At 38.9% G+C, this 27745-nt stretch overlaps 1 protein-coding gene across 6 annotated transcripts in view; it reads right to left on the bottom strand.

Annotated features, from left to right (window-relative positions):
• The window catches only part of F8 (coagulation factor VIII), a 231296-nt gene extending 204769 nt beyond the window's left edge, over positions 1 to 26527 (bottom strand). For 5 of the 6 annotated variants that reach the window (XM_085838320.1, XM_085838319.1, XM_085838321.1 and 2 more), the window contains exons 1-3: positions 26181 to 26526; positions 14242 to 14363; positions 12404 to 12526 (exon numbers count right to left, since the gene is read on the bottom strand). In XM_085838320.1, the coding sequence (XP_085694446.1) occupies positions 12404 to 12526; positions 14242 to 14363; positions 26181 to 26326 (391 nt within the window). In that variant the 5' untranslated portion in view covers positions 26327 to 26526. Of the gene's footprint in view, positions 1 to 12403; positions 12527 to 14241; positions 14364 to 26180 lie in introns of all 6 variants that reach the window. The other variant, XM_085838324.1, reaches the window with a different exon arrangement.
• Positions 26528 to 27745: the final 1218 nt, after the last annotated feature.

Here is a 27745-nt window from a genome sequence, read left to right as displayed (position 1 = left end):
CAGAGCTATGAGTTTTCCTCTTAAAAATGCTTTCATTGCGTCCCATAAGTTTGGGTATGTTGTGGCTTCATTTTCATTGAACTCTAAAAAGTCCTTAATTTCTTTCTTTATTCCTTCCTTGACCAAGGTATCATTGAGAAGAGTGTTGTTCAGTTTCCACGTGAAGGTTGGCTTTCTATTATTTATTTTGTTATTGAAGATCAGCCTTAGTCCATGGTGATCTGATAGGATGCATGGGACAATTTCAATATTTTTATATCTGTTGAGGCCTGTTTTGTGACCAATTATGTGGTCAATTTTGGAGAAGGTACCATGAGGTGCTGAGAAGAAGGTATATCCTTTTGTTTTAGGATAGAATGTTCTGTAGATATCTGCCAGATCCATTTGATTCATAATTTCTCTTAGTTTCACTGTGTCCCTGTTTAGTTTCTGTTTCCATGATCTGTCCATTGGTGAAAGTGGTGTGTTGAAGTCTCCCACTATTATTGTATGAGGTGCAATGTGTGCTTTGAGATTTACTAAAGTTTCTTTAATGAATGTGGCTGCCTTTGTATTTGGAGCATAGATATTCAGGATTGATAGTTCCTCTTGGAGGATTTTACCTTTGATGAGTATGAAGTGTCCCTCCCTGTCTTTTTTAATGACTTTGGGTTGGAAGTCAATCTTATCAGATATTAGAATGGCTACTCCAGCTTGTTTCTTCACGCCATTTGCTTGGAGAATTGTTTTCCAGCCTTTCATTCTGAGGTAGTGTCTATCCTTTTCTCTGAGATGAGTTTCCTGTAAGCAGCAAAATGTTGGGTCTTGTTTGTGTAGCCAGTTTGTTAGTCTATGTCTTTTTATCGGGGAGTTGAGTCCATTGATATTAAGAGATATTAAGGAAAAGAAATTGGTGTTTCCTGTTATTTTTGATGTTAAAGTTGGCATTTTGTTCTTGTGGCTGTCTTCTTTTAGGTTTGTTGAGGGATTACCTTCTTGTTGTTTCTAGGGCGTGGTTCCTGTCCTTGTATTGGTTTTTTTCTGTTATTATCCTTTGAAGGGCTGGATTCGTAGAGAGATAATGTGTGAATTTGGTTTTGTCGTGGAATACTTTGGTTTCTCCATCTATGTTAATTGAGAGTTTGGCTGGGTATAGTAGCCTGGGCTGGAATTTGTGTTCTTTTAGTGTCTGTATAACATCTGTCCAGGATCTTCTGGCTTTCATAGTCTCTGGTGAAAAATCTGGTGTAATTCTGATAGGCTTGCCTTTATATGTTACTTGGCCTTTTTCTCTTACTGCTTTTAGTATTCTATCTTTATTTAGAGCATTTGTTGCTCTGATTATTATGTGTCGGGAGGTATTTCTTTTCTGATCCAGTCTATTTGGAGTTCTGTAGGCTTCTTGTATGTTCATGGGCATCTCTTTCTTTAGATTTGGGAAGTTTTCTTCTATAATTTTGTTGAAGATGTTTGCTGGTCCTTTGAGTTGAAAATCTTCATTCTCATCCACTCCTATTATCCGTAGGTTTGGTCTTCTCATTATGTCCTGTATTTCTTGGATGTTTTGAGTTAGGATCTTTTTGCATTTTCCATTTTCCTTGATTGTTGTGCCGATGTTCTCTATGGAATCTTCTGCACCTGAGATTCTCTCTTCCATCTCTTGTATTCTGTTGCTGATGCTTGCATCTATTGTTCCAGATTTCTTTCCTAGGGTTTCTATCTCCAGTGTTGCCTCATTTTGGGTTTTCTTTATTGTGTCTACTTCCCTTTTTAGGTCTAGTATGGTTTTGTTCATTTCCATCATCTGTTTGGATGTGTTTTCCTGTTTTTCTGTAAGGACTTCTACCTGTTTGATTATGTTATCATGTTTTTCTTTAAGGATTTGTAACTCTTTAGCAGTGTTCTCCTGCAATTCTTTAAGGGATTTTTGTGCTTCCTCTTTATTGTCTTCTTCCTTTTTAGCAGTGTTCTCCTGCATTTCTTTAAGTGTGTTATTAACGTCCTTCTTGAAGTCCTCTATCATCATCAGGAGATATGCTTTTAAATCCGTGTCTAGCTTTTCCGGTGTGTTGGGGTGCCCTGGACTGGGTGAAGTGGGGGTGCTGGGTTCTGATGATGGTGAGTGGTCTTGGTTTCTGTTAGTAAGATTATTACGTTTACCTTTCGCCATCTGGTAATCTCTGGGGTTAGTTGTTATCGTTGTCACTATTTAAAGATTGGAGCAGAAGCTGTGTTCCACTCACCAGCAGTCCCAAAATCCTGCGGCGGGGGTCGTGGGTAGCTGGCGGGTGTCAGGCAACCCTGCGCTCCCGCTACCCTGGCGCTGATCCGGCCGGGTGAGGCCTGTGGCCCTACTCAGGCTGGTTTCTGCTTCCCTAACTAATGCAGTCTCAGGTCCCGCGCAATTGGATTGGAGCAGAAGCTGTGCTCCCCTCACCAGAAGTCTTAAGATCCTGTGGCGGGTGTTGTGGGCAGTTGGCGAGTGTCAGCAGACCCTGCGCCCCAGCTGCTCAGGTGCTTTTCTGACCGGAAGAGGCTTGTGGCCCTGTGTGGGCCGGATTTCTCTCTCCCCAACCAGAGCAGTCTCAGGTCCCGCGTGATTGGACTGGAGCAGAAGCTGTGTTCCACTCACCAGCAGTCCCAAAATCCTGCGGCGGGGGTCGTGGGTAGCTGGCGGGTGTCAGGCAACCCTGCGCTCCCGCTACCCTGGTGCTGATCCGGCCGGGTGAGGCCTGTGGCCCTACTCAGGCCGGTTTCTGCTTCCCTAACTAATGCAGTCTCAGGTCCCGCGCAATTGGATTGGAGCAGAAGCTGTGTTCCACTCACCAGCAGTCCCAAAATCCTGCGGCGGGGGTCGTGGGTAGTTGGCGGGTGTCAGGCAACCCTGCGCTCCCGCTACCCCGGCGCTGATCCAGCCGGATGAGGCCTGTGGTCCTACTCAGGCCGGTTTCTGCTTCCCTAACTAATGCAGTCTCAGGTCCCGCGCAATTGGATTGGAGCAGAAGCTGTGCTCCCCTCACCAGAAGTCTTAAGATCCTGTGGCGGGTGTTGTGGGCAGTTGGCGAGTGTCAGCAGACCCTGCGCCCCAGCTGCTCAGGTGCTTTTCTGACCGGAAGAGGGTTGTGGCCCTGTGTGGGCCGGATTTCTCTCTCCCCAACCAGAGCAGTCTCAGGTCCCGCGTGATTGGACTGGAGCAGAAGCTGTGTTCCACTCACCAGCAGTCCCAAAATCCTGCGGCGGGGGTCGTGGGTAGCTGGCGGGTGTCAGGCAACCCTGCGCTCCCGCTACCCTGGCGCTGATCCGGCCGGGTGAGACCTGCGGCCCTACTCAGGCTGGTTTCTGCTTCCCTAACTAATGCAGTCTCAGGTCCCGCGCAATTGGATTGGAGCAGAAGCTGTGCTCCCCTCACCAGAAGTCTTAAGATCCTGTGGCGGGTGTTGTGGGCAGTTGGCGAGTGTCAGCAGACCCTGCGCCCCAGCTGCTCAGGTGCTTTTTCTAAGACAGCATTTTCAACAAATGGTGCTGGCACAACTGGTGGTTATCATGTAGAAGAATGCGAATTGATCCATTTCTATCTCCTTGTACCAAGGTCAAATCTAAGTGGATTAAGGAACTCCACATAAAACCAGAGACACTGAAACTTATAGAGGAGAAAGTAGGGAAAAGCCTCGAAGATATGGGTACAGGGGAAAAATTCCTGAATAGAACAGCAATGGCTTGTGCTGTAAGATCGAGAATCGATAAATGGGACCTCATAAAATTGCAAAGCTTCTGCAAGGCAAAAGACACCGTCAATAAGACAAAAAGGCCAAAAGATTGGGAAAGGATCTTTACCTATCCCAAATCGGATAGGGGACTAATATCCAATATATATAAAGAACTCAAGAAGGTGGACTCCAGAAAATCAAATAACCCCATTAAAAAATGGGGCTCAGAGCTGAACAAAGAATTCACACCTGGGGAATACCAAATGGCTGAGAAGCACCTGAAAAAATGTTCAACATCCTTAATCATCAGGGAAATGCAAATCAAAACAACCCTGAGATTCCACTTCACTCCAGTCAGAATGGCTAAGATCAAAAATTCAGGTGACAGCAGATGCTGGCGAGGATGTGGAGAAAGAGGAACACTCCTCCATTGTTGGTGGGATTGCAAGCTTGTACAACCACTCTGGAAATCAGTCTGGTAGTTCCTCAGAAAATTGGACATAGTACTACCGGATGATCCCGCAATTCCTCTCCTGGGCATATATCCAGAAGATGTCCCAACCTGTAAGAAGGACACATGCTCCACTATGTTCATAGCAGCCTTATTTATAATAGCCAGAAGGTGGAAAGAACCCAGATGCGCCTCAACAGAGGAATGGATACAGGAAATGTTGTATATTTACACAATGGAGTACTACTCAGATATTAAAAAGAATGAATTTATGAAATTTCTAGCCAAATGGATGGACCTGGCGGGCATCATCTTGAGTGAGGTAACACAATCACAAAAGAACTCACACAATATGTATTCAGTGATAAGTGGATATTAGCCCAGAAACTTAGGATACCCAAGATATAAGATACAATTTGCTAAACTCATGAAACTCAAGAAAAATGAAGACCAAAGTGTGGACACTGTGCCCCTTCTTAGAATTGGGAACAAAACACCCATGGAAGGAGTTACAGAGACAAAGTTTGGAGCTGTGATGAAAGGATGGACCATCTAGAGACTGCCATATCCAGGGATCTATCCCATAATCAGCATCCAAACGCTGACACCATTGCATACACTAGCAAGATTTTGCTGAAAGGACCCAGATATAGCTCTCTCTTGTGAAACTATGCCGGGGTCAAACAAACATAGAAGTGGATGCTCACTGTCAGCTATTGGATGGATCACAGGGCTCCCAATGGAGAAGCTAGAGAAAGTACCCAAGGAGCTAAAGGGATCTGCAACCCTATAGTTGGAACAACATGATGAACTAACCAGTACCCCGGAGCTCTTGTCTCTAGCTGCATAAGTATCGAAACATTGCCTAGTCGTCCATCACTGGAAAGAGAGGCCCATTGGACTTGCAAACTTTATATGCCCCAATACAGGGCAATGCCAGGGCCAAAAGAATGGGAATGGGTGGGTAGGGAAGTGGGGGGTGTTATGGGGGACTTTTGGGATAGCATTGGAAATGTAATTGAGGAAAATACATAATAAAAAAAAAGAAAACAGAAAAAAAAAAAGAAGATCTGTTGATGTGGTGATCCTTCATAACTGCAGTCCTAATCATCTGTCCTTCTGCAAATGTATATTTCAGCATCAAGGTTTTCCAGGCTGCAGTCTGATGATCTGTTCTTGCTCAGTCAGTTTGTTGAGCTGTCCCCATGCTAATAGGTCAGCTTTCTGTGTCACCTGCATTGCTGTCTTTCTGTATTTCTCCCTTCCTTGAGTTGTACCTTTCATGTCAAAGATTCTCTTGCCCAGATCATATTTCTTTTTGGAGAAAATGTTCTGTTTCTTTCATTATATTATTATTATTATCATTATTATTATTATTATATTTTTATAGTCCACATTTTATTCACCTCCCAGTCCACCCTCCAACTGTTCCACATCCCATACCTCCTCCTTGCCCACTGTCTCCACGAGGATTTCCCTATCACCCACCACCCACCCACCAGACCTCAAAATTCCCTAGGGCCTCCAATCTCTTGAGGGTTAGGTGCATCTTCTCTGACTGAACCCAGACCCAGCAGTCCTCTGCTGTATATATGTTGGGGGACTTATATCCACTGATGTATGTTGTGTGGTTGTGTCTGAGAGATCTCAGGGGTTCAGATTAATTGAGGCTGCTGGTCTTCTTACAGGGTCGCCTTTCTCCTCAGCTTCTTCCAGCATTTCCCTAATTCAACTACAGGGGTCACCAGCTTCCATCCATTTGCTGGGTGCAAATATTTGCATCTGACTCTTTTAGTTGCTTGTTGGGTCTTCCAGAGGGCAGTCATGATAGGACCCTTTTTGTGAGTGCTCCATAGCCTTAGTAATAGTGTCAGGCCTTGGGGCCTCCCCTGGATCTGTATTCCACTTTGGGCCTGTTGCTGAACCTTCCTTTCCTCAGGCTCTTTTCCATTTCCATCCCTGTAGTTCATGCATGTAACTTTTGGGTCTGAATTACCTCACTCAGGATGACATTTTCTACTTCCATCCATTTTTGCTTGTAATACTCATGATATCTGAGTTCTTAATAGCTGAGTAGTATTCCATTGTGTAAATGAACCATATTTTCTGTATCCACTCTTCTGTCGTGGGACATTCTTCTGTCGTGCCAAGGCAACTTCAATTTTACAGATTCTTGTTTCAATGTCTGAGATCCACAAGAGGACTTCTGGGATCCTCCAAAGGGCTTAGGTCACTTCTCCAGCTCTGACCTCTGTAGTACTCTAGGTTAAACTGCTGCTGCTGTTCTTGGTGGTCATCCCATGATACTGGCATCTCCAATATGCTAGTGTCTTCTGTTACAATGAGGCTTCACCAATAGCCTGTCATAGGCTCTCTTTGACCCCTTTATTCCTGCAACTGAGACTTCACTTTCACCAATGGCCTTCCCTGACTTCTCACAATTTTAAGCCTCACCTGCTCTCCACAGCCCCTTAATGACTTCAAAAACCATCTGGGTGATTTTAAAAATTACCAAGTCAAGCTGCAGCAGGAGGTACAACCTTGGCTACCTAGGAACACCGCTTCTTTGTACTCTTAGAAAACACTTCCCAGAAGATTTCACCTCAGTGATGCTGGTCTCTTAATCACCACTAAATTTCTAAGCTCCAGCTAACCAGCATTAATTGTCCCAGTAGTCCCTTCTATTCTTAACTCTAAAGCCAGAGCCACATGGCCAAAGCTGCCGAGTTCTGCTGCTTGCTGGAATTAGAACATGGCCCCATTGTTCTATTACATTATCACCAGCTTTCTGTTTTCCAACTCCTTCACTGCTTGGCTGTCTGGAACTTACTCTGTGAACTGATCTTGAACTCAGAGATTTGCATGGCTGTATCTCCTGAATGCTGGAATTGAAGGCATGTACCACCATGCCTGGACTTCTGCTTTTCTTCACCTAGAACTTGCTCTATCCCAGGCTGGCATTGAACTCAGAGATCTGCTTGCTTTTGTCTCTAGGGATTAAAGGTATGCAACACCATACCTGGACCAAACCTTTTCATGGCCACTATTCCTAAAGTTCTGGATCAAATCCATTTCTGGCTTGTAGTTCATTCAAGATTAAAAGTCCAGATGAAATCAACCAAGTCCGTCATTCAACTGCAATAGCACAAACAATAAGCTTAGCTGGGTGAGATCTTGCCTTGAAGTCACCTCTCCTTTAATTTGTTTACCTCCTTGAACATAGGATTCAGTTGTATTCTACTTCCTGGTGCCCCTTTATTCTTTGAACTATACATTCTGTATTTTTTCTTTTTAAGCGTCCCATGCTTGATCAAAATTCTCTTCATAAGACTGAACCACAGGATAAAGTCTACACTATGCTTTTTTAAAACTTCTTTTGTCAGTACAATTAATCTGAATATTTACTGTAGACAAGGGCAAAAAGCAGCCACATTATTCACTAAAATATCACAAGAACAGTCTCTAGGCCACATACTAAAATTCTTCTCCTTTGAAAACTCTTGAGCCAGGCTCTCATGGTTCAAATCACCCTCAGCACCAATGGGTTCCTTAATTCTAATAGGATGGCCTATTAAGGCCCCAATTAAAACATTCTACCTTTTTCCAAATCCAAAGTCCCCAAATCCACATTCTTCCAAACAAAAAATATGGTCAGGCCTATCACAGCAATACCCCACTCCTGGTACCAATTTCTGTCTTAGTTATGTTTCTATTACTGTGAAAAGGCATCATCACCAAGGCAACTCTTTTAAGAGACAACATTTAATTAGGCCTAGCTTACACATTCAGGAGGGGGTTAATGAGCAGGATGTAAAATGAATAAGTAAATAAATTAAATTAAATTTTAAAAATGTATACGTTTATTATGTTCTCTATGTCTTAGTCATAAAATGTTGGCTTATAAATTATGATGTATGGTTAAAATCTGTAACATTGATAACAGAAAGTTGGTGTAAAAATAAATAACTAAGGGTTAAAGCCATTTTGGGCAACAACACATGGCTGAGCCAAACAGGTCTCTAAGAATACTTTTAAATTAGGATAATATTTTTTTATGTAATTCCTATCCTAAAAACCATACTTATAAAACATAAAGTTTAAAACAATGTTTCTTTAATGACACATCAAAGCTGCATCTCCATGCATTTATATATAAGAAATTTTCTTGCTGACAGCCAAACTTTGTAATATTAGAACAATATATTTGGTATTTTACAGACACTGGATTGGTAAACTCTTAAAAAATTAGTTTTGTGGAAAGAGAGATGGCTCGGCAGGTAAGATCAATGACTGATCTTCCAAAGGTCCTGAGTTCAAATCCCAGCAACCACATGATGGCTCACAACCACTCATAATGTGATCTGACACCCTCTTCTGGTGCTTCTGAAGTCAGCTACAGTGTACTTATGTATAATAATAAATAAATAAATCTTAAAATAAACAAAAAGAAAACAAAAATGGAGGTAAACCTGGAAAAGGAAAGCCTAGGAAAGAGGTCAGGAATTACAGATGTATCACCAACAGAATACAAAAGATAGAAGAGAGAATCTCAGGTATAGAAGAAACTGTAGAAGAGATTGACATAAGTGTCAAAGAAAATTCAAAACATAAAAATCTCCTAACCCAAAGCATACAAGAAATGCAGAACACAATGAAAAGACCAAATATAAGAAAAACTGGATTAGAAGAGAATGAAGATTCTCAGTTCAAAGGACCTGAAAATGTCTTCAACAAAATCAAAGAAGAAAACTTCCCCAACCTACAGGAATAGATGGCCATAAAGGTACAAGAAGCCTATAGAACACCAAATAAATGGAACCAGAAAAGAAAATCCTCTCATCACATAATAATCAAAACACTAAATGCACAGAACAAAGAATAAATATTAAAAGCTCCAAGGGAAAAGGGTCAAGTAACATAAATAGGTAGACCTATCAGAATTACACCAGACTTCTCAACAGAGATTATGAAAGCCAGAAGAGCCTGATCAGAGGTCATGCAGACTCTAAGAAAACACAAATGCCAGCCCAGGATACTATACCCAACAAAACTCTCAATCAACATATATGGAGAAACCAAAATTTGGTTTTCCAGTACAAAACCAAATTCAAACAGTATCTATCTATCTACCAATCCAGCCCTACAGAGGATCCTAGAAGGAAAACTCCAACACAATGTAGGTAACCTGCACCAAAGAAAGGACAAGATATTAGGCATCTTACAACAAAACCAAAAAGGAGAGAACCACAAGCACATAAAGTCACCTACAAAAACAAACATATCAAGAAGCAACAGTCATCTCTCTTTAATATCTCTTAATATTAAAGAGTCTTCTCATATTCCACCTCTTTCATTAGGAAATTCCAAAGAGTAGGAAGTTGTTTGCTATTTGGCCACATTAGTTTGAAAATTCCCAAGTTAAGACCTTTCCATTTCAGAATGACAACTTATAGGTGTGATTTATTTTATTTTATTTTATTTATTATTATATCTATGTACATTGTAGCTATCTTCAGACACACCAGAAGAGGGCGTCAGATCTCATTATGGATGGTTGTGAGCCATCATGTGGTTGCTGGGATTTGAACTCAGGACCTTCTGAAGACTAATCAGTGCTCTTAACTGCTGAGCCATCTCTCTAGCCAAGACAACTTAGGGTATATAATATAGACTATGTGTTCCAATAATTTACTAATGATTTCCTTTATTTGTAAATGCTATAGACTATCTTGACAGTATTGGAGTCAACTGGCAACCCATTCACCTCTTTCCTATACTATGAGGTTAAGTAGAAACTAGCTAGAGTGGAGCCCATGGTCAAATATGTTATTTTAATGATCTCATCTTAATCTGCTAAACAGCTATTAGCATGTGAAAATAAGGAGATAAGGAACTATTAAAAGTCCTTTCCTTAAAAATCAAATTCATCTTCATATGATGAGACTTAATCTCCCCTAGAAAATTATTTGGGCAAAGGATGGCTGACATGATAGGATTTTTAGGATTCTCAGCCTGATTCCACAAGGGAGAACACAGGGGATTAGAATAAAAATAGCAGCATTATAGTAATACTGGATTTATTTATTTATTTTTGTTTTATTTTATTTTTTCGAGACAGGGTTTCTTTGTTTAGCCCTGGCTGTCCTGGAACTCACTCTGTAGACCAGGCTGGCCTTGAACTCAGAAATCTGCCTGCCTCTGCCTCCCAAGTGCTGGGACTAAAGGCATGCACCACTACTGCCCAGCTTTTTCTTCTTCCTTTTTTATTAGATATTTTCTTTATTTACATTTCAAGTGTTATCTCCCTTCCTGGTTTCCCCTCTGAAAACCCCCTATCCCATCCATCTTCCCCCTGCTCACCAACCCACCCACTCCCCCTTTCCAAGACATTGCTCATTGGGAGGAGGGTCACAAGAAATCCATGAAGTAATAATTTGACTTTGTCCTAAAAGTTACAGGGTTATCTGGTAATAGTAGATCTTTTCTCAAAAATTTCAAAGTCCTAAAGGAGGGAACTTTTTTCCTTTGGCATAGCTTAGTTAGGCAAGATACTCACCTCTAGGCCAATCAACTACAGCCAAAAGATGGCATTAATAGATAAACTGTTCATCTCTGGACCAACACTGTGACTACAGAGGATCAGCCTTTTAAAAAGTGGCACATCCTGTTTGAAATATATTTAGAAGGGGCATTTTTAAAAAAAGATGTCTATTTATTTTATGTATGTGAGTACACTGTCACTCTTCTTTAGATAAACCAGAAGAGGGCATCAAATCACATTACAGATGGTTGTGAGCCAACATGTGGTTGCTGGGAATTGAACTCAGTACTCTTAACAGCCGAGCCAGCTCTCCAGCCCTGAAGGGGCAAATTTTTTTAAATATAGGATCTCACTTTATAGCTCATATTGGCCTAGAATTTATAATGATCCTCCTGAGTGCTGAAATTAGAGGTGTGTACTATCAATCTTTATTAGCAATGCTTTGATGCTTCCATGGTCCCAATATAAAAAATAAAACATGTTAGACAAGTACTCTATCACTAAGCTATACTTCAGCCCCCATAAAAATATGTCTAATGGGTGAGGAACATATATAATTTTAGGAAGAAAAAGCAAATGGTGTTTTTTATACTTTTGTTCTTATATGGAACAATGACCACATGCTAGGTATTATGTTATATACTATGGAAACAACAAATGTACACAATGAACCTATCTTGAAATATTTACATTCTAGTATCTTTGAGATACAAACTGTAAAACTAACATCAGAGACCATGAATGATGAATGCCTCAATTAAAGATTAGTTTGCTTCTTGAGTCTTTGCCTTTCTTGTGAACTACTTATATAAATTTATATTAGTGAAACACTTTCTTGTGTGACAAGACCTTTTCATAGGCAGATAAAATAAGGCTGGTGCTCCTCTTCCCAATATAGCTCTTCCATAGTTTATAATATCAATAAATATTTTTAAAAGGTATTTCCTTATTATCATCACCTTATGTAAAAATCAAAGCAAATCTTGAGTTTTCAGTGGCTTTGCCATAATGTTAAAGATGGCAGGGCAATAGGAGAGAATTTGTCTACCCAGAAATGACAGCAAAAGAGAAAGAAATATAGAGCAAAATTGTGAGAAAAAAAAAATAATGCGAAGGTATCACTGAATACTTGGACCCAGCCACACCAAGTTTACTTCATGGAAATTTCCAGTTATATAAACAAAATTCAACATTACCTATACAAATCCCTGCACAGTAGAACAGTGTTTCAGAGTTTAAGTTTTAGAGTTGGCTGGGTCTACTTGTGGACCTGATTCCACCACTGGCAAGCACAGGGCCTTGAACATATAAGTAATTATTGCTGATACTGTTATTAAATTTCAATACTTATATACAAAAGAATGGATAGAATTCAAGGTATGACATTGCTATGGTTTAGTCATGTCACTCAGTTTCTTATGCTGGAGACTTTGTCCCAGTGTAACAGTATTGAGACATTTAAGAAAAAAAGGTTAATTTTTGCTCATTGTTCCAAATGTTTACATCTATGATCACTTATTATATTACATGGAGTAGTCACTATAGTTGATGCTCTTAAAACTTAGAACTATTAATTAAATAATCCTCTGACTTTTGTAAGGCATCCAGCTAAGTATTTTATTTTATAGTAATCCAAAATGGAGTAACATGAACTTATTATCAAAAACATACTTCTTATTGTTCTGCAACTAGAATGGCAGGGCAATAGGAGAGAATTTGACTTACCCTCAGAAGCTTTCCAGTAGGATACACCAACAGCATGAAGACTGACAGGATGAGAAGCCATGTTTTTAAGTGTAATGACCACGGTGTCATGAACCTCAGTCCAAATGGTAGGACCTAGCAAACCTGTTAAAATAAGATATTCCTCAAAGATTACTTGAAGAATGACATACCAGAAATCCTGTCATTATAAAAGTAAGGGTTAAAGTCACAGCAGAAAACCCTATGAGTGGAACAACAATATGAACTAACCAGTGCCCCCCTGGAGCTCGTGTCCCTAACTGCATATGTATCAGAGGATGGTCTGGTCAGCCATCAGTGGAAAGAGAGGCCCATTGGTGGTGCAAACTTTATATGTCTCAGTGCAGGGGAACGGCAGGGCAGGGAAGTGGGACTGGGTGGTTGGGGGAGTGGGGGAGGTGTGGAGGGGACTTTTGGGATAGCACTGGAGATGTGAATAAAGAAAGTATCTAATAAAAATAAATAAATAAATAAAAATAAAAAGGTGCCATAAAAAAAAAAGTCACAGCAGAAGCTGATGAACAGCAGTTATGCTTTCCATTAACCCAAGTTTAGCCTCAGGGTTGTTCTGAGGAACTATTTCTGACAAACCATTCAATATATTCATTAATTTAACTATCTAGAAGAACAGCATTAAAAGCAAATAAAACACATTCAAAAGTCTTAATAAATAAATAAATTTGGCATCGTTTAATAAAATGGCTGAATTAACGTAAATGATTGGCAGAATAGAAAATAAGATTAAACAAGTATACAGGGAACATAATATGTAGGACCTTACTTATGTGAGGGGGAAAGGAAAAAAAGTAGAAAGATCATAGGTGATTCCTATGATTGCATCTAGATTATCACAAGTTAGTTCATGACACAGAAATCAAGAGGAAAATAAGAGTTATAGTCTGCGAATATTTTCATAAGATGCCTATAAATGGTTTATTGAATGAACTAAAGACAGTGGAGTAAAACTATGAAATACCTTTGTTTTTCCAAGATGACACAGTTTTTAACTGTATTCTGTGGAATTTCTCTTTCTTGAACTTTGACCAAGTCTCTAGTAATCATACAGTATTAATAGGTGGTAATGGTTTTCCTTCTCAAGTGGCCTCCCTCCCATCTTGGAGTAGGGAACATACTAAGAATGTCTTACAAATAAATTCTCAAAAGTAAATCTTATATATTACTAGCCTTCCTTCATACAGATTGCAGAGGAGTCATGGGCCAAGGGTTGATGAACCAGTTTGTGGCTACTACATGAAAAAAGTCTTAATTCTATAGAGACGGCTCTTTAGAATTGAGAGTATTTCTTTCCTACAATTCTCAGCAACAATTCTAAGGTAGGTAATAATGGTGTTACTCGGTATTAGAACACTTGTTTAACATGTGCAAGGTCCTGGGTTGGATCTCTAGCATTGATAAAAACGTTCCTAATGTAAAAAAAATATCTTAAGAACATGCTACAAGTTTATTTGATATTTAAGTGGAGATAAACAGTTAAAATTTAGAGAAAGAGTCAAATAAATATAAAAGTGCAGTCATTAGAACATATATGAAAATTTAAAGCTACAAAACTGTAGAAGATAAAACTGGATTGAAGAGGGAAAGAAAAGGAAATAATCCAAGACCAAGCTTGTTGAAGCCAAGCAGTGGAGACAGAAAATACTGCCAGTTTATTTCCCTGAAGGTAGTTAAAGATACCTGGTTAAAGAATATAACCTTTGGTAACCACCCTCTGTAAGTGCAGTCCTGCCTGAGGTTAAGGATCCTTACTAGGAAATGCGGTGCCTAGTATCATAATTAATACTCAATATTGTTTTCATTACCCATCCAGGGTGGCCTGGGCTTGGCAATGTTGAAAAGCTGGTCCGTGTACTCTACAAACACAGTCTTTTTATACATGATGGAGGTGTTGAATGGAAAAGATGTTGACATTCTAGGAAGAAATCTGGATAAAGAAAAGAAAATGTTATTCATTTTGAAGGACTTTGATTCCACTTCAAAAATCAGATGGAAACCCATTTTTTCATCCCATTCTCTTCTAATATCTATAAACAAATTAGAACTTGCAAATACATCCTGAAATTTCTTCCTTTACTTCCCTATAATTATTGATTCAGATATTACACTGCCTCTCCACAACAATTTTCTGCATGCAAAAGAAAGAACAAAAGTGAAGAAAATTCAGACAGTAATTTTTTGTGTGTTTGTTTCAAAACTGTAAAATCAAGGTCAGCTTTTGCTCGAGCATTTACTTCATAAATCAAGACCTTTATCCATCCAAAGCTATAAAAGTCACGTAAAGAGGAACAAAAGCTATCATTATTTGAGCAATGTTACTTGAAAGTATTTTTTTTTTCTAATTTGGTTTGGACAATTTAATACCAGCTATTGTAAATGTATTTTTAAAAGTGGTAGTATTTCTCTATATCCCTGGCTAGCTCCCAAATGAATAAGACTGAGACTTCTACTTATTTAAACAAGCTTTACAGCACAAAACCTTGATCTATTCTCTGGCTACCTCCCAGCCAAAATCCCTGAGATGCTTGCATTTTATTATTGGTCTTGCCCTTTGGACTTCAAATTTGTTCTCCCAGCATGTACCCTCTTACCCTCTCCATGTCTGAATACCCCTTCTTCTCCCTCTCTCCCTCCCCTGAATGTCAGAAGTCCCACCCTACTCTCTCCTCTGCCCAACCATTAGCTGATCAGCTTTTATTGACAATGCAGAAAATAAATGGTGAGTATTGTTTACACAAACTTGAAATAGGAGATATTTGGGATAAGCATTACAATGCCATGTCTAGATTGCAACAAGGTGTGGGGGGCAGAGAAATTAGCATTTGATTAATACAAGGATAATCTTTACACAGTACACAAAAAGATTATGCCTACAAGCTATAAGTGCATAAAAACACTAACCTCTAAACTTGGGCAGAGACCTACTTATAAATCTGAAAACTTAAATGAAACAAGTGCATTACATATAAAGGTTAGGAACAAGGTTATACGACCTCCTCCACTGGGGGTGGAGGGCTGGAGAAATAGCTCAGATTAAGAGCACTTGTTGCTTTGTCAGAGCAAGTTCAATTCTCAGCACTCACATAACCACTCTCAATTGTCTGTAACTCCAGTTCCAGAGGATCCAATAGTCTCTTCTAGCTTTTGCATACATGTGGTAAACATACATATACATTCAGGCAAAACACTCATACATATGAAATAAAATAAAATAACCTTTGTGAAACATGTAGACATCTAAACCATGGAGACACTATGGCGACCATGGGAAAATCCATCTGGGCACATACCATGACAGGGCCACCCAGTAGGTCCCTGTATTTGTTCCTCAAAAATGTAACATGCAGTATGGATGAGAAATGTGATGTCTGAATTCTTTTAGCAAAACATAGAACTGTGTCTGTCTGCCAATAGAGCAAATTCTGTCCTTCCCTGTCACACATGTGTGTGCAGGTCCTCTGTAGTCATCTAAAACATGAATCATAAGAAATGAGCAGTAGAAAAGAGAGAACCTGACACACTGGACAAAAGGTTGCACCCTTTCAGAGGGAAGTAAATGTAGAAGTAAAGGTTGGAAGGAGTAGCTGAAAGAAAGAGGCAGATTTCATGAGAAATACCTAACTGTGTGGTGGTGGTAGTGGCACATGACTTTAATCCCAACACTTGGGAGGCAGAGGCAGGCAGATCTCTAAGTTTGAGGCCAGCCTGTTCTACAGAGTAAGTTACATGATAACCAGGGCTACAAAGAAAAACCTGTCTTGAAAAACAAAACAAAACATCTAGAAGGAATCTCACAAGTGGTGACCATCTTTGGTTCCATTCACATAAAGAAAAAAACCTGCTAGAAGAATAATTCAGCCGGGCAGTGGTGGCGCACGCCTTTAATCCCAGCACCTGAGAGGCAGAGGCAGGCTGATTTCTGAGTTCAAGGCCAACCTGGTCTACAGAGTGAGTTCCAGGACAGCCAAGGCTACACAGAGAAACCCTGTCTCGGGGGAGGGAGGGGGAGAAAAGGGGGGGAGGAAACAAAACAAAACAAAACAAAACAAAACAAAACAAAAAAAAAGAACAATTCATAGTCACAAATCCAGTCACAAAGGAAGACCTTAACAGTCCTCTGTTAGGATCTAGCAGTCAAATGTCTGAACTGATACTCTGTTTTTCAGAGACCTCTGTCAAGGACATTGACCGACCAGGGAAAGATGGAGCTTACCGAACTTCTATCATATTCTACTGGCCTGCTCTTCCACTTAGCCCCAAATTTCACTCCACTCCAGAGTTTCCAGGATACCTGAGAGCCAGTTGACTGGCTCTGTGAACAGAAGGCCTTGACAAAAGACGTTGTATACTGGCTGTGGGCCAAAGGCCCAGGGTTGATAAGGAAGCTCTTCTAGTAAATAGAGTTTGTTTGAAGAAAAATGCATTGTAAAACTACATGGGTCACAGGTCTAAACTAAGTATAAAAGTTACAGGGGCCAGGGACCCTCTCATCCACTTTTGCCTCATCATACTTGTAGCCTTACAGGAGATACCAGATGATGACCAGTTTCTGGGTAGAGGCACTCCCCTGGGCTTACAGATGGGTCAACATCATACACTGGTATAAGATAAAAATTAACTATTAATATACCACAACACATTTGTTGGTGGCATTGGTATATAGTAGTAGATGAAAAAATGCCTCAAATGGGCCAAATTTTAACCAGTTATTATTTAGTATACTGAAAGAGAAATTGCTCAGGATTCAGTTATATATAGACTATATGGCTGCTATATAAGATTATGTTCAAGCCGGGCATGGTGGTGCACGCCTTTAATCCCAGCACTTGGGAGGCTGAGACAGGTGGATTTCTGAGTTCGAGGCCAGCCTGGTCTACAAAGTGAGTTCCAGGACAGCCAGGAATATACAGAGAAACCCTGTCTCAAAAAACAAACAAGAAAAAAAAAGATTATGTTCAGCAAGAAATGCCTTTGTTTTCTTGTCAGTAGCCTAGTAGAAAAGGATTAAAAGATCAGTGACAAAGATTTCTGGAATAGAGACATACTAGTGAGTGTCGCAAAAGTAGAAAGATCTTCATACCACATGTCAGTGCTATAAGAAAATTTCCATTGTTGAAGAAGCACAAAACAACATAGACAAAATATCATACAATCCATGCTATAGGCTAGCCTATTTACTGTTGCCACCTATTCCTAACATGCCAGCAACAGAAACCTATACTGAGTTCCTAATATGTCTGATTACCATGGAGACCAACCTGCTTCTCCATATCACATTAACTACTTTGGATCCATTCCATGCTAGAAATGACCATACTTCATTCTGATAATCAGACACAGATTATCTAGGTATTTGTTAGCCTTTCTTATGTGTAGTGCCTCCACTCACATGACTATCTGAAGCCTTACAGAGAATTAGAGTCTAGAATGTAAAGTCACACCAAGGAAACATTGTTCATACAAGGAAATGTGTTGGTAAGCTAATGGTCAAGGTATCTACTAGTTCTGTTTAACGCTCCCCATGCAGAATCTGTCAAAAGACAAAGATGAAGATCTAGCATGGAAGCTGGTCTCTGTGATGATAGAATGGTAAAGGGGGAGGGAGTATATTCCCCTTGATTCACCAGACCCCCAGTGATCCACCTATGGAATTTGTAATTCTCCTCTCTGACACAGTAAGCCAAGGGGGTTCAAAGGTCCCTGTACCAAAATTTCAAGTATCCTAATGAAATAGAAGCTAAGCCAGCTGCTTGAGAATTTATAGCTAATACTTGTGAAAGGAAGAACCAGCAAGTCAGAGGATGAACTCCTTCACTACTTACCCTCTGCAAGTATCTTGAGCAAAAAAGAAGGGTACACCTAAGCATACTCTAATATTATTCATCTCTAAAAAATTTCCACAGCCTTGGTCTTGGCTATGTGTACTTCTGTCACTATTATAAGTCTGTATCATTGAGTTTATTCTCCCTCTAGTTCATTCTCTTTACTCCCTTGCATGCTCTTTCATACTTGTCAACACATATCTAGTTTGTTACCTTTATCTCTTTTTCTATTTCACTTTCTTAGTTCTACTAAGTATGCTCTACCTATTTTCTTCAAATATTTTGATGTTTGTGAAGAATTCTCACATCCATATCCAGAGATAGGTAACTACCACGGTGCTTTTATTTTAAACATTTCTGACTTTTAAGACAAAAGATGGATACACAAGAGAACTGTGTGTGTGTGTGTGTGTGTGTGTGTGTGTGTGTGTGTGGTGGTGGTCCATGATTATAATCTCAGCATTTAGGAGTCAAAAGCAGAAAGATTACTGGGAGTTTATGACCAGCCTAATTTCCATTGTTCTAGGACATTCAGGACAACCAAAATGAGACCCTGTCTTAAGAAAATACAAGGGAAAAAAAAAGATAAGAAAATATACAGAGAAAGTTTTCTAGGGAAAGCTCTTAGATGAGCACAGAAAGCAAATATCAAAAGCACGCAGAAGAAATACTTTTTCCTTCTCTGAAGAAGCTAGAAAAATGAAAGTTCCAGGACAAGCAGTCTGTGGTTTAATTTAGAATTCTATTTAAAGTGATATACTAGATATGTATTAAGTATTATCAGAATGTGTTACTGAATTCTAGGATAAGTCTGTACCAGACAATGTATAGCTCCCCAGGCTGAGACATTCTGAGTATTTCCCACTGTAACAGAAACATGATTTATTTGCTTGCCTCAGCTTCAGTAACAGTAAGTGGGCAGTGTTCCAAGGTTCACAAATTTTGTTTCCTCCTAACTTTTGTGCTTCCCTTGGAATTTGATATATAATTCTGCCAAAATGTACTTGGCAATAATTATCCCTGACATGAATTGTTGTTTCACTTTTTTATCTAAAACCAGCTGGAAAACCCATTATATTTTCTGACTCTTGCTTAGAAGAGGCTGAGCAGCTGTAGGAACAGATAATATAAATTTGAATTCCCTTAGCTGTTTATTTCAAACTTTGGCAGAGTCTGTCAGGATGTGTTTAGAGTCAGCTTATCCTGTTGTTAAAATAACTTAGATTATAAAATTGTATTATTAAAACAAAAATTCTCATGTTTTCTCTGGTAAATACATGTGACTTCCTACATAATAAAAGGCTAATGAATTATTTACTATATGAGATTCACTTTAAGAGTGTGTAATATATGTGTGCACTATCTCCCTCTCTCCTTCTCTCCTTCTCCCTGTCCTCCACTCTGTGTGTGAATATGGAAATCAGAATTTGATGTTTGGTGTTTTCTTTATCTCTATACCTTTTTAAAAAATCTTTATTATGTGATTGTATCTGTGTGAGTATATGCTACATAAGTGCAGGTACTTGCAGAAACCAGAAGACAGCTTTTCATCCCTTAGACCTAGAGCCACAGGGGGTTGTGAGCCATCATGTGAGTGCTGGAAACTGAACGTGGGTCCTGTCCAAGAGCAGAAACAACTAAACCACTGCGTCATCTCTCAGGATTCAACCTTATTTTTTTGACACTGAACCTGGAGCTTACTGATTCAGATAGACTGACTATATGGAAAGTTCCAGGGATCTGTCTGTCTCTGCTTCCCCAGTGATAGAATCTTTTATGTGGTTGCTAGTGATATGAACTCAGTTCTTCATGTTTGTAAAGAACTTGCTTTAATGTTTGAGTCATTTCTCAACCCTCCTCAATTCAATTTTATAGTAAAAGTATTATTCATTGTGCCAAGCCACTAGATTGCCATTATAATACACACACACACACACACACACACACACACACACTCAGTACACAAATATATAGCCTCTTTTGGACTTTCTTCAGGGTGCCATGCCTCAACTTCTCTGCATGACCCCTTTAATCCTGTGCCTCCAACTGCTACTGAGGCTGCATCCATGAACCCTTTATGTCCTTAAAACTAGTACTACCTAGGAAACTCTTTCACTACCAAGTTCAGCTGCCTGTATGAGGTACAATCTTGGCTTTCTGTGGAGCACAGCTTCTATGTGCTGACTCTGAGGAAATACTTCCCACATGATTTTACCTTAATGATGAATTTCTTCCTAATCACCAATTTCTCATCTCCAGCTAACCAGCACCAATTTCTCAGTAACACAAAGGTTTCACTTTAATGATGCTGGTCTCTTCAGCTCTAGCTGACCAGAACCAGATTCTTAATTCAAAATGTGTAACAGCTTGATAGAGTCTTTAAATGACTCTTAAACTTTCCTCTGGATCTTTATAATCCAGGCCTCCACCTGCTGCATTTCTCTTAACATACTTAACTTTCACACTCCCAGAGAACAGTTTACCAAGGTCTGAACACTCAGTGACTTTTCTAGCCCAAAGTTCCAAAGTCCTTCCATGATCCTACCCAGAACAACAGTCAGGTCTGTCACAGGAATGCCCCACAATCCTGGTACCAATATCTTAGTTAGGGTTTTTATTAACATGATGAAACGCCATGACCCAAAATAACTTGGCGAGGAAGAAATTTATTTGGCTTACATTTCCACAACACTATTCATTATTGAATTAAGTTAGAACAGGAACTCAAATAGGGCAGGAACTTGGAGCAGGAGCTGATGCAGAAGCCATAGAGGAGTGCTGCTTACTAGCAGGATTTTTCAGGCTTGCTCAGCCTGCTTTCTTAGAGAACCCAGGACAACTAGCCTAGTAGTAGAAAGATTGCAAGAGCCAGAGGATCATGGACTTTGCTGTGAGACTGTGTCCCCTAGTAATATCACCAACATAACCTCTCAAATGTAAGCTGAACAAGGGTGATACCAATACATATGCCAAAGTGGACAGGGAAACGCTCAGGAGGTCTTACCACTACACTAATAACTACAAGTAACTAAGGAATGCTGAGAGAGATAGAAATAGTCTTTCCTAGGAAAGAACACACTAACTATCTAATGGTTAGCCCTGAAAACATACATACAGACTGAGGTTTTATATATTTTATATATATGTGTATATATATATATATATATATATATATGCAATGAAAATTAATTTAAAAAGTAGGCTATAAATTTGAAAGAACAATATAATGGAGAATTTAGATGGAGGAAAGGGAAGGAAGAAATGTTGTAACCATATTAGAATCAAAGAAAGTTTAAAAGTAGGTCTTTAAAAAAAAAAAAAAAGAATATGAACAGGACTGGAGAGATGGCTCAGCAGTTCAGAGCACTGACTGATTTTCCAGAAGTGCTGAGTTCAATTCCCAGCAACCTCACAACCATCTGTAATGGGATCCGATACCCTTTTCTAGTGTGTCTGAATACAGCTACAGTGTACTCACATATATAAAATAAGTAAATAATATCTTTTAAAAAATGAACAACCCAATTTTCAAAGAGGCTGTGGAAGTGAACAGAGTTCTCATGAGAAGAAATAAAAAAGCTAATAAACACTTTTAAAAGTGTTTAACATTATTAGCAACTAGAGAAATGAAAATGAAAATTACTTTGAGATTCCTTCTCATCCCAATTAGAATGCCTATCACCATCAAGATAAGTAAGTAAATAAATAAATAAAAGGACAATAAGATCTGGCGAGGATGTGGGAAAAGAGGAACCCTTATTTATGGAATGTAAACTGGTGAATCCACTTTGGAAATCAGTGTGGAGGTTTTCACAAAGCTACAAACAGAACTACTATATGAGCCAGGTATGCCACTACTAGATATATGCCTAAAAACTCCATATTCTACTATGGAGGTTTTGCATATCCATGCCCATTACTGCTTTAATTCACAATACCAAAGAAATGGAATTAACCTAAATATCCATCAACTGATGAATGGATAATGAAAATGTAGTGTATATATGCAAGGAATTATATGAGCTCTGGACACCCCACCCACCCCAAGACCAAGTTCTCAGCACAAAGGATCTTTATTTTCCCCAGAGGGACAGATAGCAGGGAACGAAAGACAAGACAGGAGATAGAGGAGAAGGTAGAAAGGGAAGGAAACATGGGAGAGGGTTAAGATGTATTTGTCCTGGAATTAGGGGTGGACAAGGACTGCCACTGGATAGAGAGGAGACACATGTGGCACATAGGCAAAGGGCAGTTCATAAAGGTAAAATGGGAAACCCTGTATTAGGATGAGGTGTTTAATTTTAATTGGGCATGTTAATTAGGTGAGCCAAAGGGGAATTTTGATTGCTGGACTTCAATACTTTGAAGACTGGACCTTGGTAGTCAGCCTCAGGAAGAGGAAGTGGCCAAATAAGGAAATAGACCTTGATGACTAGCTTTAGAAATGTGACCTAATAGTTTTTAGTAAGGCAGAGGAAATGGGAGACAAGGGCAAGGCCTGCCAGAGTCATGTTTGCCATGCTAAGGCTGGCCAGAGTCTTTCAATATATACAATGGGATTCTATTTAACTGTAAAGAAAAACAAAACAAAACCATGAAAGTTACAAGTAAATGGATGAAGCTGGAACACAGAAAGAGAAATGTCACATGTTCTCTCTTATTTGTGGATCTTAGCTCTGAATCTTTAGGTTTGATTCTGTAACTTGGAATATCTGAGGAAGCCAAAAATTAAACAGAGACCATTGGGGAAGGAGGACAAAAGGAGCTCTAGAAATAGGGATAGCAGAACACAGTGGGAAAGGAAAACTGGAGGGGAAGCTTTCTAGTTGTTAGTTGGGAGGACTCTAAGAGAAGCCCCAAAACAATATAGGCTATTGTCATTGCTCTTGGCTACATGCCAAATTATGAAGATAACATACTATTGTTGAAGACATCACATGCTTTGGTCATAGAAGTTGAGGGGAATTCAGCTAGTACTAACCTGGAAACGCCCTCCTTGTGGGTTAGCATTCATAGTGTCAGAAGGTGCTATGCAAGCTACCAACAGGGATAAGTTATCAGTTCTACCCAATGTAAAGCCCAAGAACCACAACAATGATGAGACCAGCAAGATGCCTCAATTGTTTAATAGTAGCACTTGTGTCTTAGAGGTAAACAACAGCTGTCTAACTGGATCTAAAATCTGTTCAGTTGAAGGGAATTCATTGCCTTGCAAAGAACCTCTGGCTAAAGAGATAACAGGCCCTACAGGAAGATCTACTACTACCCTACCACTAAAGTAATATAGTTTCCATTTGCCTTCTAAATACCCATTCTTATACCATAGGTAAGAACAGCTCTGATATCTCAAGCTTCTTTGTGCAATAGACAGAGTCTATTAGAGAGATCCACAACTAGTCAAAATGTAGAGAATAGGTGACCATGGGGACCAGTCCCAAATGGGAAATCTGTAATAAAGTATATCTAGGACTTAAGAAACATAATGGAAAAGTAGGCAGAAAGATTATAAGAGACTAAGGACCAGAATGACTGTTTTGGGATAGTGTCTTCTGGGCAGAACAGGAATTCTGTACCCATGGACACACAAATTTGAGAGGAAATATTTGGGGGCACATGAGAAAGTTGGAAGGGCAAATATGGGGGGTAAAAATGATGCAAATAAAATTTACTCGTGTATAAAATCCTCAAATTAAAAAACAACTCAGAAATGTTAAATTTTGTGGTACATACCTGTTATTTCAGAACTCAAGAGGTAGAGACATGAGGATCAGAAGTTCAAAGTCATCTTTATCATCTACATAATAAGTTGGAAGCCAATATGGGCTACATGCAATCCTGTCTCAAATAAAATAAAACCTCCAAATTCATTCTTTTAAAGAACTACCACCAATAAAACAGGGAAAATTTTGGCAAGCTTATTCACAAATAACTAGCAAAGACACAAGAATTTAAGGGCATGTAACTACAGACAATTTAAAGATTCATGAAAAAGTAAAACACTGTAGCAAAGCAATTGTTAAAACTAAAGGAGAGGGCTGGTGAGATGGCTCAGTGGTTAAGAGCACCGACTGCTCTTCCGAAGGTCCTGAGTTCAAATCCCAGCAACCACATGGTGGCTCACAACCATCCGTAACAAGATCTGATGCCCTCTTCTGTTTGTTTTTTTTTTTTTTTTTTGGCTTTTCGAGACAGGGTTTTTCTGTATAGCCCTGGCTGTCCTGGAACTCACTCTGTAGACCAGGCTGGCCTCGAACTCAGAAATTCACCTGCCTCTGATGCCCTCTTCTGGAGTGTCTGAAGACAGCTACAGTGTACTCACATATAATAAAATAAAATAAAACAAATAAATATAAAAAAAAAAACCTAAAAGAGCTTTCCACTGGAAATGTTATTAACACTATCCTAAATCTCACTGGGGACAAATGGAATCATAGTAAGTCTTGCCTAATTTTTAAATAACAGATAATTCTATAGAAAAGGATGGAATACTCACCAATTTATATGATAAATTAAACCAAACTTTAATACCAAAACTCACTAATGATGATTAAAAATAAAGCTAGAGTGGTGAATGTGGTGGTGCAATTATGATAGGCTATTTACACAGATGGAAGTCAAGCTAAATAGATCACTCTCTTATGCCATGCAAAATAAATGTCAAGATAAATTAGAGTCAAAAATACTAAATTCTTACAACAAAATCTAGAAGGACACACATAAAACCTTGAGGTGTGAAAGACATTTTAACCAACACTGTCAAATTTAAGGATGTGAAAAATTTATATTTGACTATAAAAATTAGGTGTTTTCATAAGTAAGTTATAAAGTAAGGCAAGAGATAGATAATCTTAGGAGAAATTATAATATAAATAAAGGATAATGAATACATGTAATAAGTGTTTTTGCAGCTAAAAAAATGGAAGACCCCCAAAGAAATATGGGTGAAACATAAAAAAAGTAAAATCTGAAAAATTAACTCTGATAGCCAACATGCATTTTAAAAGATGATGGATCTCATTACAAATAAAATATTACAATTAAAGATACAATATTATATGCTTATAAGACTGGAAAAAATTAAGCAATAATGTAAGACTTATTTCTGATGCAAATGCAGAGGTAAATATAATCCCATGCTCTGAAGATCAAAATGTATGAAGAGTCTTGAACGTTCTAAAAATTTAAACTAAAACAGCTGATTGTGGTGGCTCATACCTTTAATCCCAAACTTAGGAAGCAGAGGCAAGTGGATATTTTTGAGTTCTAGGCCATTCTGGCCAGCCAGAGATATAAAAACAAAACAAAAGAAAAACTAAAACAGAACTATGTCCTTTGTTCCAGCAAGATACCACCAGATAATCTATTCACTAAAATAACAGTAATGTGTCTGGGATTGTATCTCAATGATAAATCACTCATAAATAAAACAGGAGACTCCGAAGTACCACAAAATGAGTGAATTAGTGAGTTAATGAACACAGTACATAACAATATAGGATAAGACCCTCTCCATTCCAAATGGTAATGAGATGAATGTGTTTATTTTTATATTTTGTGTAGATGTGTACTTTTGTGTAGAAATAATGTGTGTAACAACATTGTAAAAGTTAAAAATTACTTACTGGACCCCTTAGTCTATGCAGTCTAATTGCTTAGAATGTCTTTTCCCTACCACCCTCTCACACACATACACACAAACAAACACACACCGAGTTTTGATTAGTAATTATTAATTTTGTAAAAATGGAATATTATACATAATTTATATGCTTTTACACTAAGAAACACCTAGTAGACTTTTCTCCATGTCAGTAGAAACAACCTTAATTCATCATTTGTAATATATGTATGAGTTGGGTCACACAAATAAACACAGTCAAAATCATATCTTCACAATATTGCACTTGACAGAGAATTTTTACCTTGAGTCTGTATGCAGCACACTGAGCAGATCACTCTGAATATAGTTCCAGGACAATTCCACTGCACCAAGGTAGTATCTTCTGATGGCACTAGAGCAGAAATTGAAAAGGCTCAGAAAGAAGCAAGCGAAGAGTGCTATTTGCATGGCTTTTATTACTAGAAAATGTTCAACTAAAGAAATGAAATTTTAACTCTTCTCTAAAATAACTTTAGCTGTTAAGAACAAAAAGAAAATGTAATGATTTAATGAAAAGTCCTAAATATTTTGCAGAGCATTTTATGGAAGTTTATCTACTGTGAGTGAAAGTAGCATTAGCACTAAACAGATCTGAAAGGATTACTTCCTTTTGGGTAGTAGGAAGCAGGCACAGGAAAACTGGAATAGGAAGAGTGGCTGAGCTAAGGCTTAACCCATTTCCTGCTGGGTGCATCCTAACAAGTTTGAATCCTTAAGAAAAGGAACAGAATACTGAGAAGGAGCGTTCAGGTGTATTCAAATTCCTAGCCTAATTCTAAAAGACTGTTCCTTGGTACCTGTAGCAAAGAAACTCTAGATAGTGAAGATTCTGGAATCTGCATGGAATGTAAAAGCTTCCACTTTGGGATTCACCAGATTCCAGCCTACTTTCTCCACAGAAACTTTCCAGCTGCCCACATGGCCTAGAGATCCAGATAGGATACCTGTACCGTATTTTTATTTGCTGTTGCTTTTTTATTAATGATTAATATGGGAGGCCCCAGGTAGTCATAGGCAGAGCTACTCTTGGACAGGTGTTCTTGAGTTGTATAAGAAAATAGGCTGATCAAGACATAATGATCAAGTCAGTAAGCAGTGTTCCTCCATGATCTGTGATTTAGTTCTTGCACCCAGGTTCCTGCCCTTTTGAGCTTCTGTCCTGATTTCCATCAGTGATTGGTTATTATATGGAAGTATAAGTTGAAATAAACCCTGTTGCTTTTGGTCATGGTGTTTTATTACAGCCAGAGAAACTTTAACTAAGACACCCTCCCTCCTCAAAAAGCTGAAAATAAACTTATCATATGACCCAGCTATATCACTCTTGGGCATACATCTAAAAGGATTGTACATCCCTCTATAGGGATACTTGTATATCCATATTCATTGCCATTCAATTCATAATTGAATGAAAAAGGAAAGAGCCAACATCCACCAACTGAAGAATGGATAATGAAAATGCAATACATTCACACAATGAGGTATTACTCAGCTGTAAAGAAAAATGAAATTAAATTTGCAGGTAAATGGATAGAGCTGGAAATAATCATTCTCCGTGAGGTAACCTAGACCCAGAAAAACAAATGCCTCAGATTCTCTCTCATATGTGGATGCTAACTCTGAATCTTTAGATATCTGTTTTAAATTGGAGTATCCATAGAGATCAGGAAACTAGCAAGGGGCCAACAAGGGAAGGCAGATTTCAAGGAAAATGGGATAGATGCACTGCAGTTGATATGAAAAGGGAACAGGAGAAATTGAAGGGTTAAGTGGGGTAAGGATGGGAGGGCAGGAGAGAGAAGTGAGTATGGGTAGTGATTATTAACA

Source organism: Mus caroli, unplaced genomic scaffold (assembly GCF_978045245.1).
Source record: "Mus caroli unplaced genomic scaffold, Mus_caroli_1 scaffold_5, whole genome shotgun sequence".
Classification (NCBI taxonomy): domain Eukaryota; kingdom Metazoa; phylum Chordata; class Mammalia; order Rodentia; family Muridae; genus Mus; species Mus caroli.
This window is presented reverse-complemented; position numbering and strand designations above follow the sequence as displayed.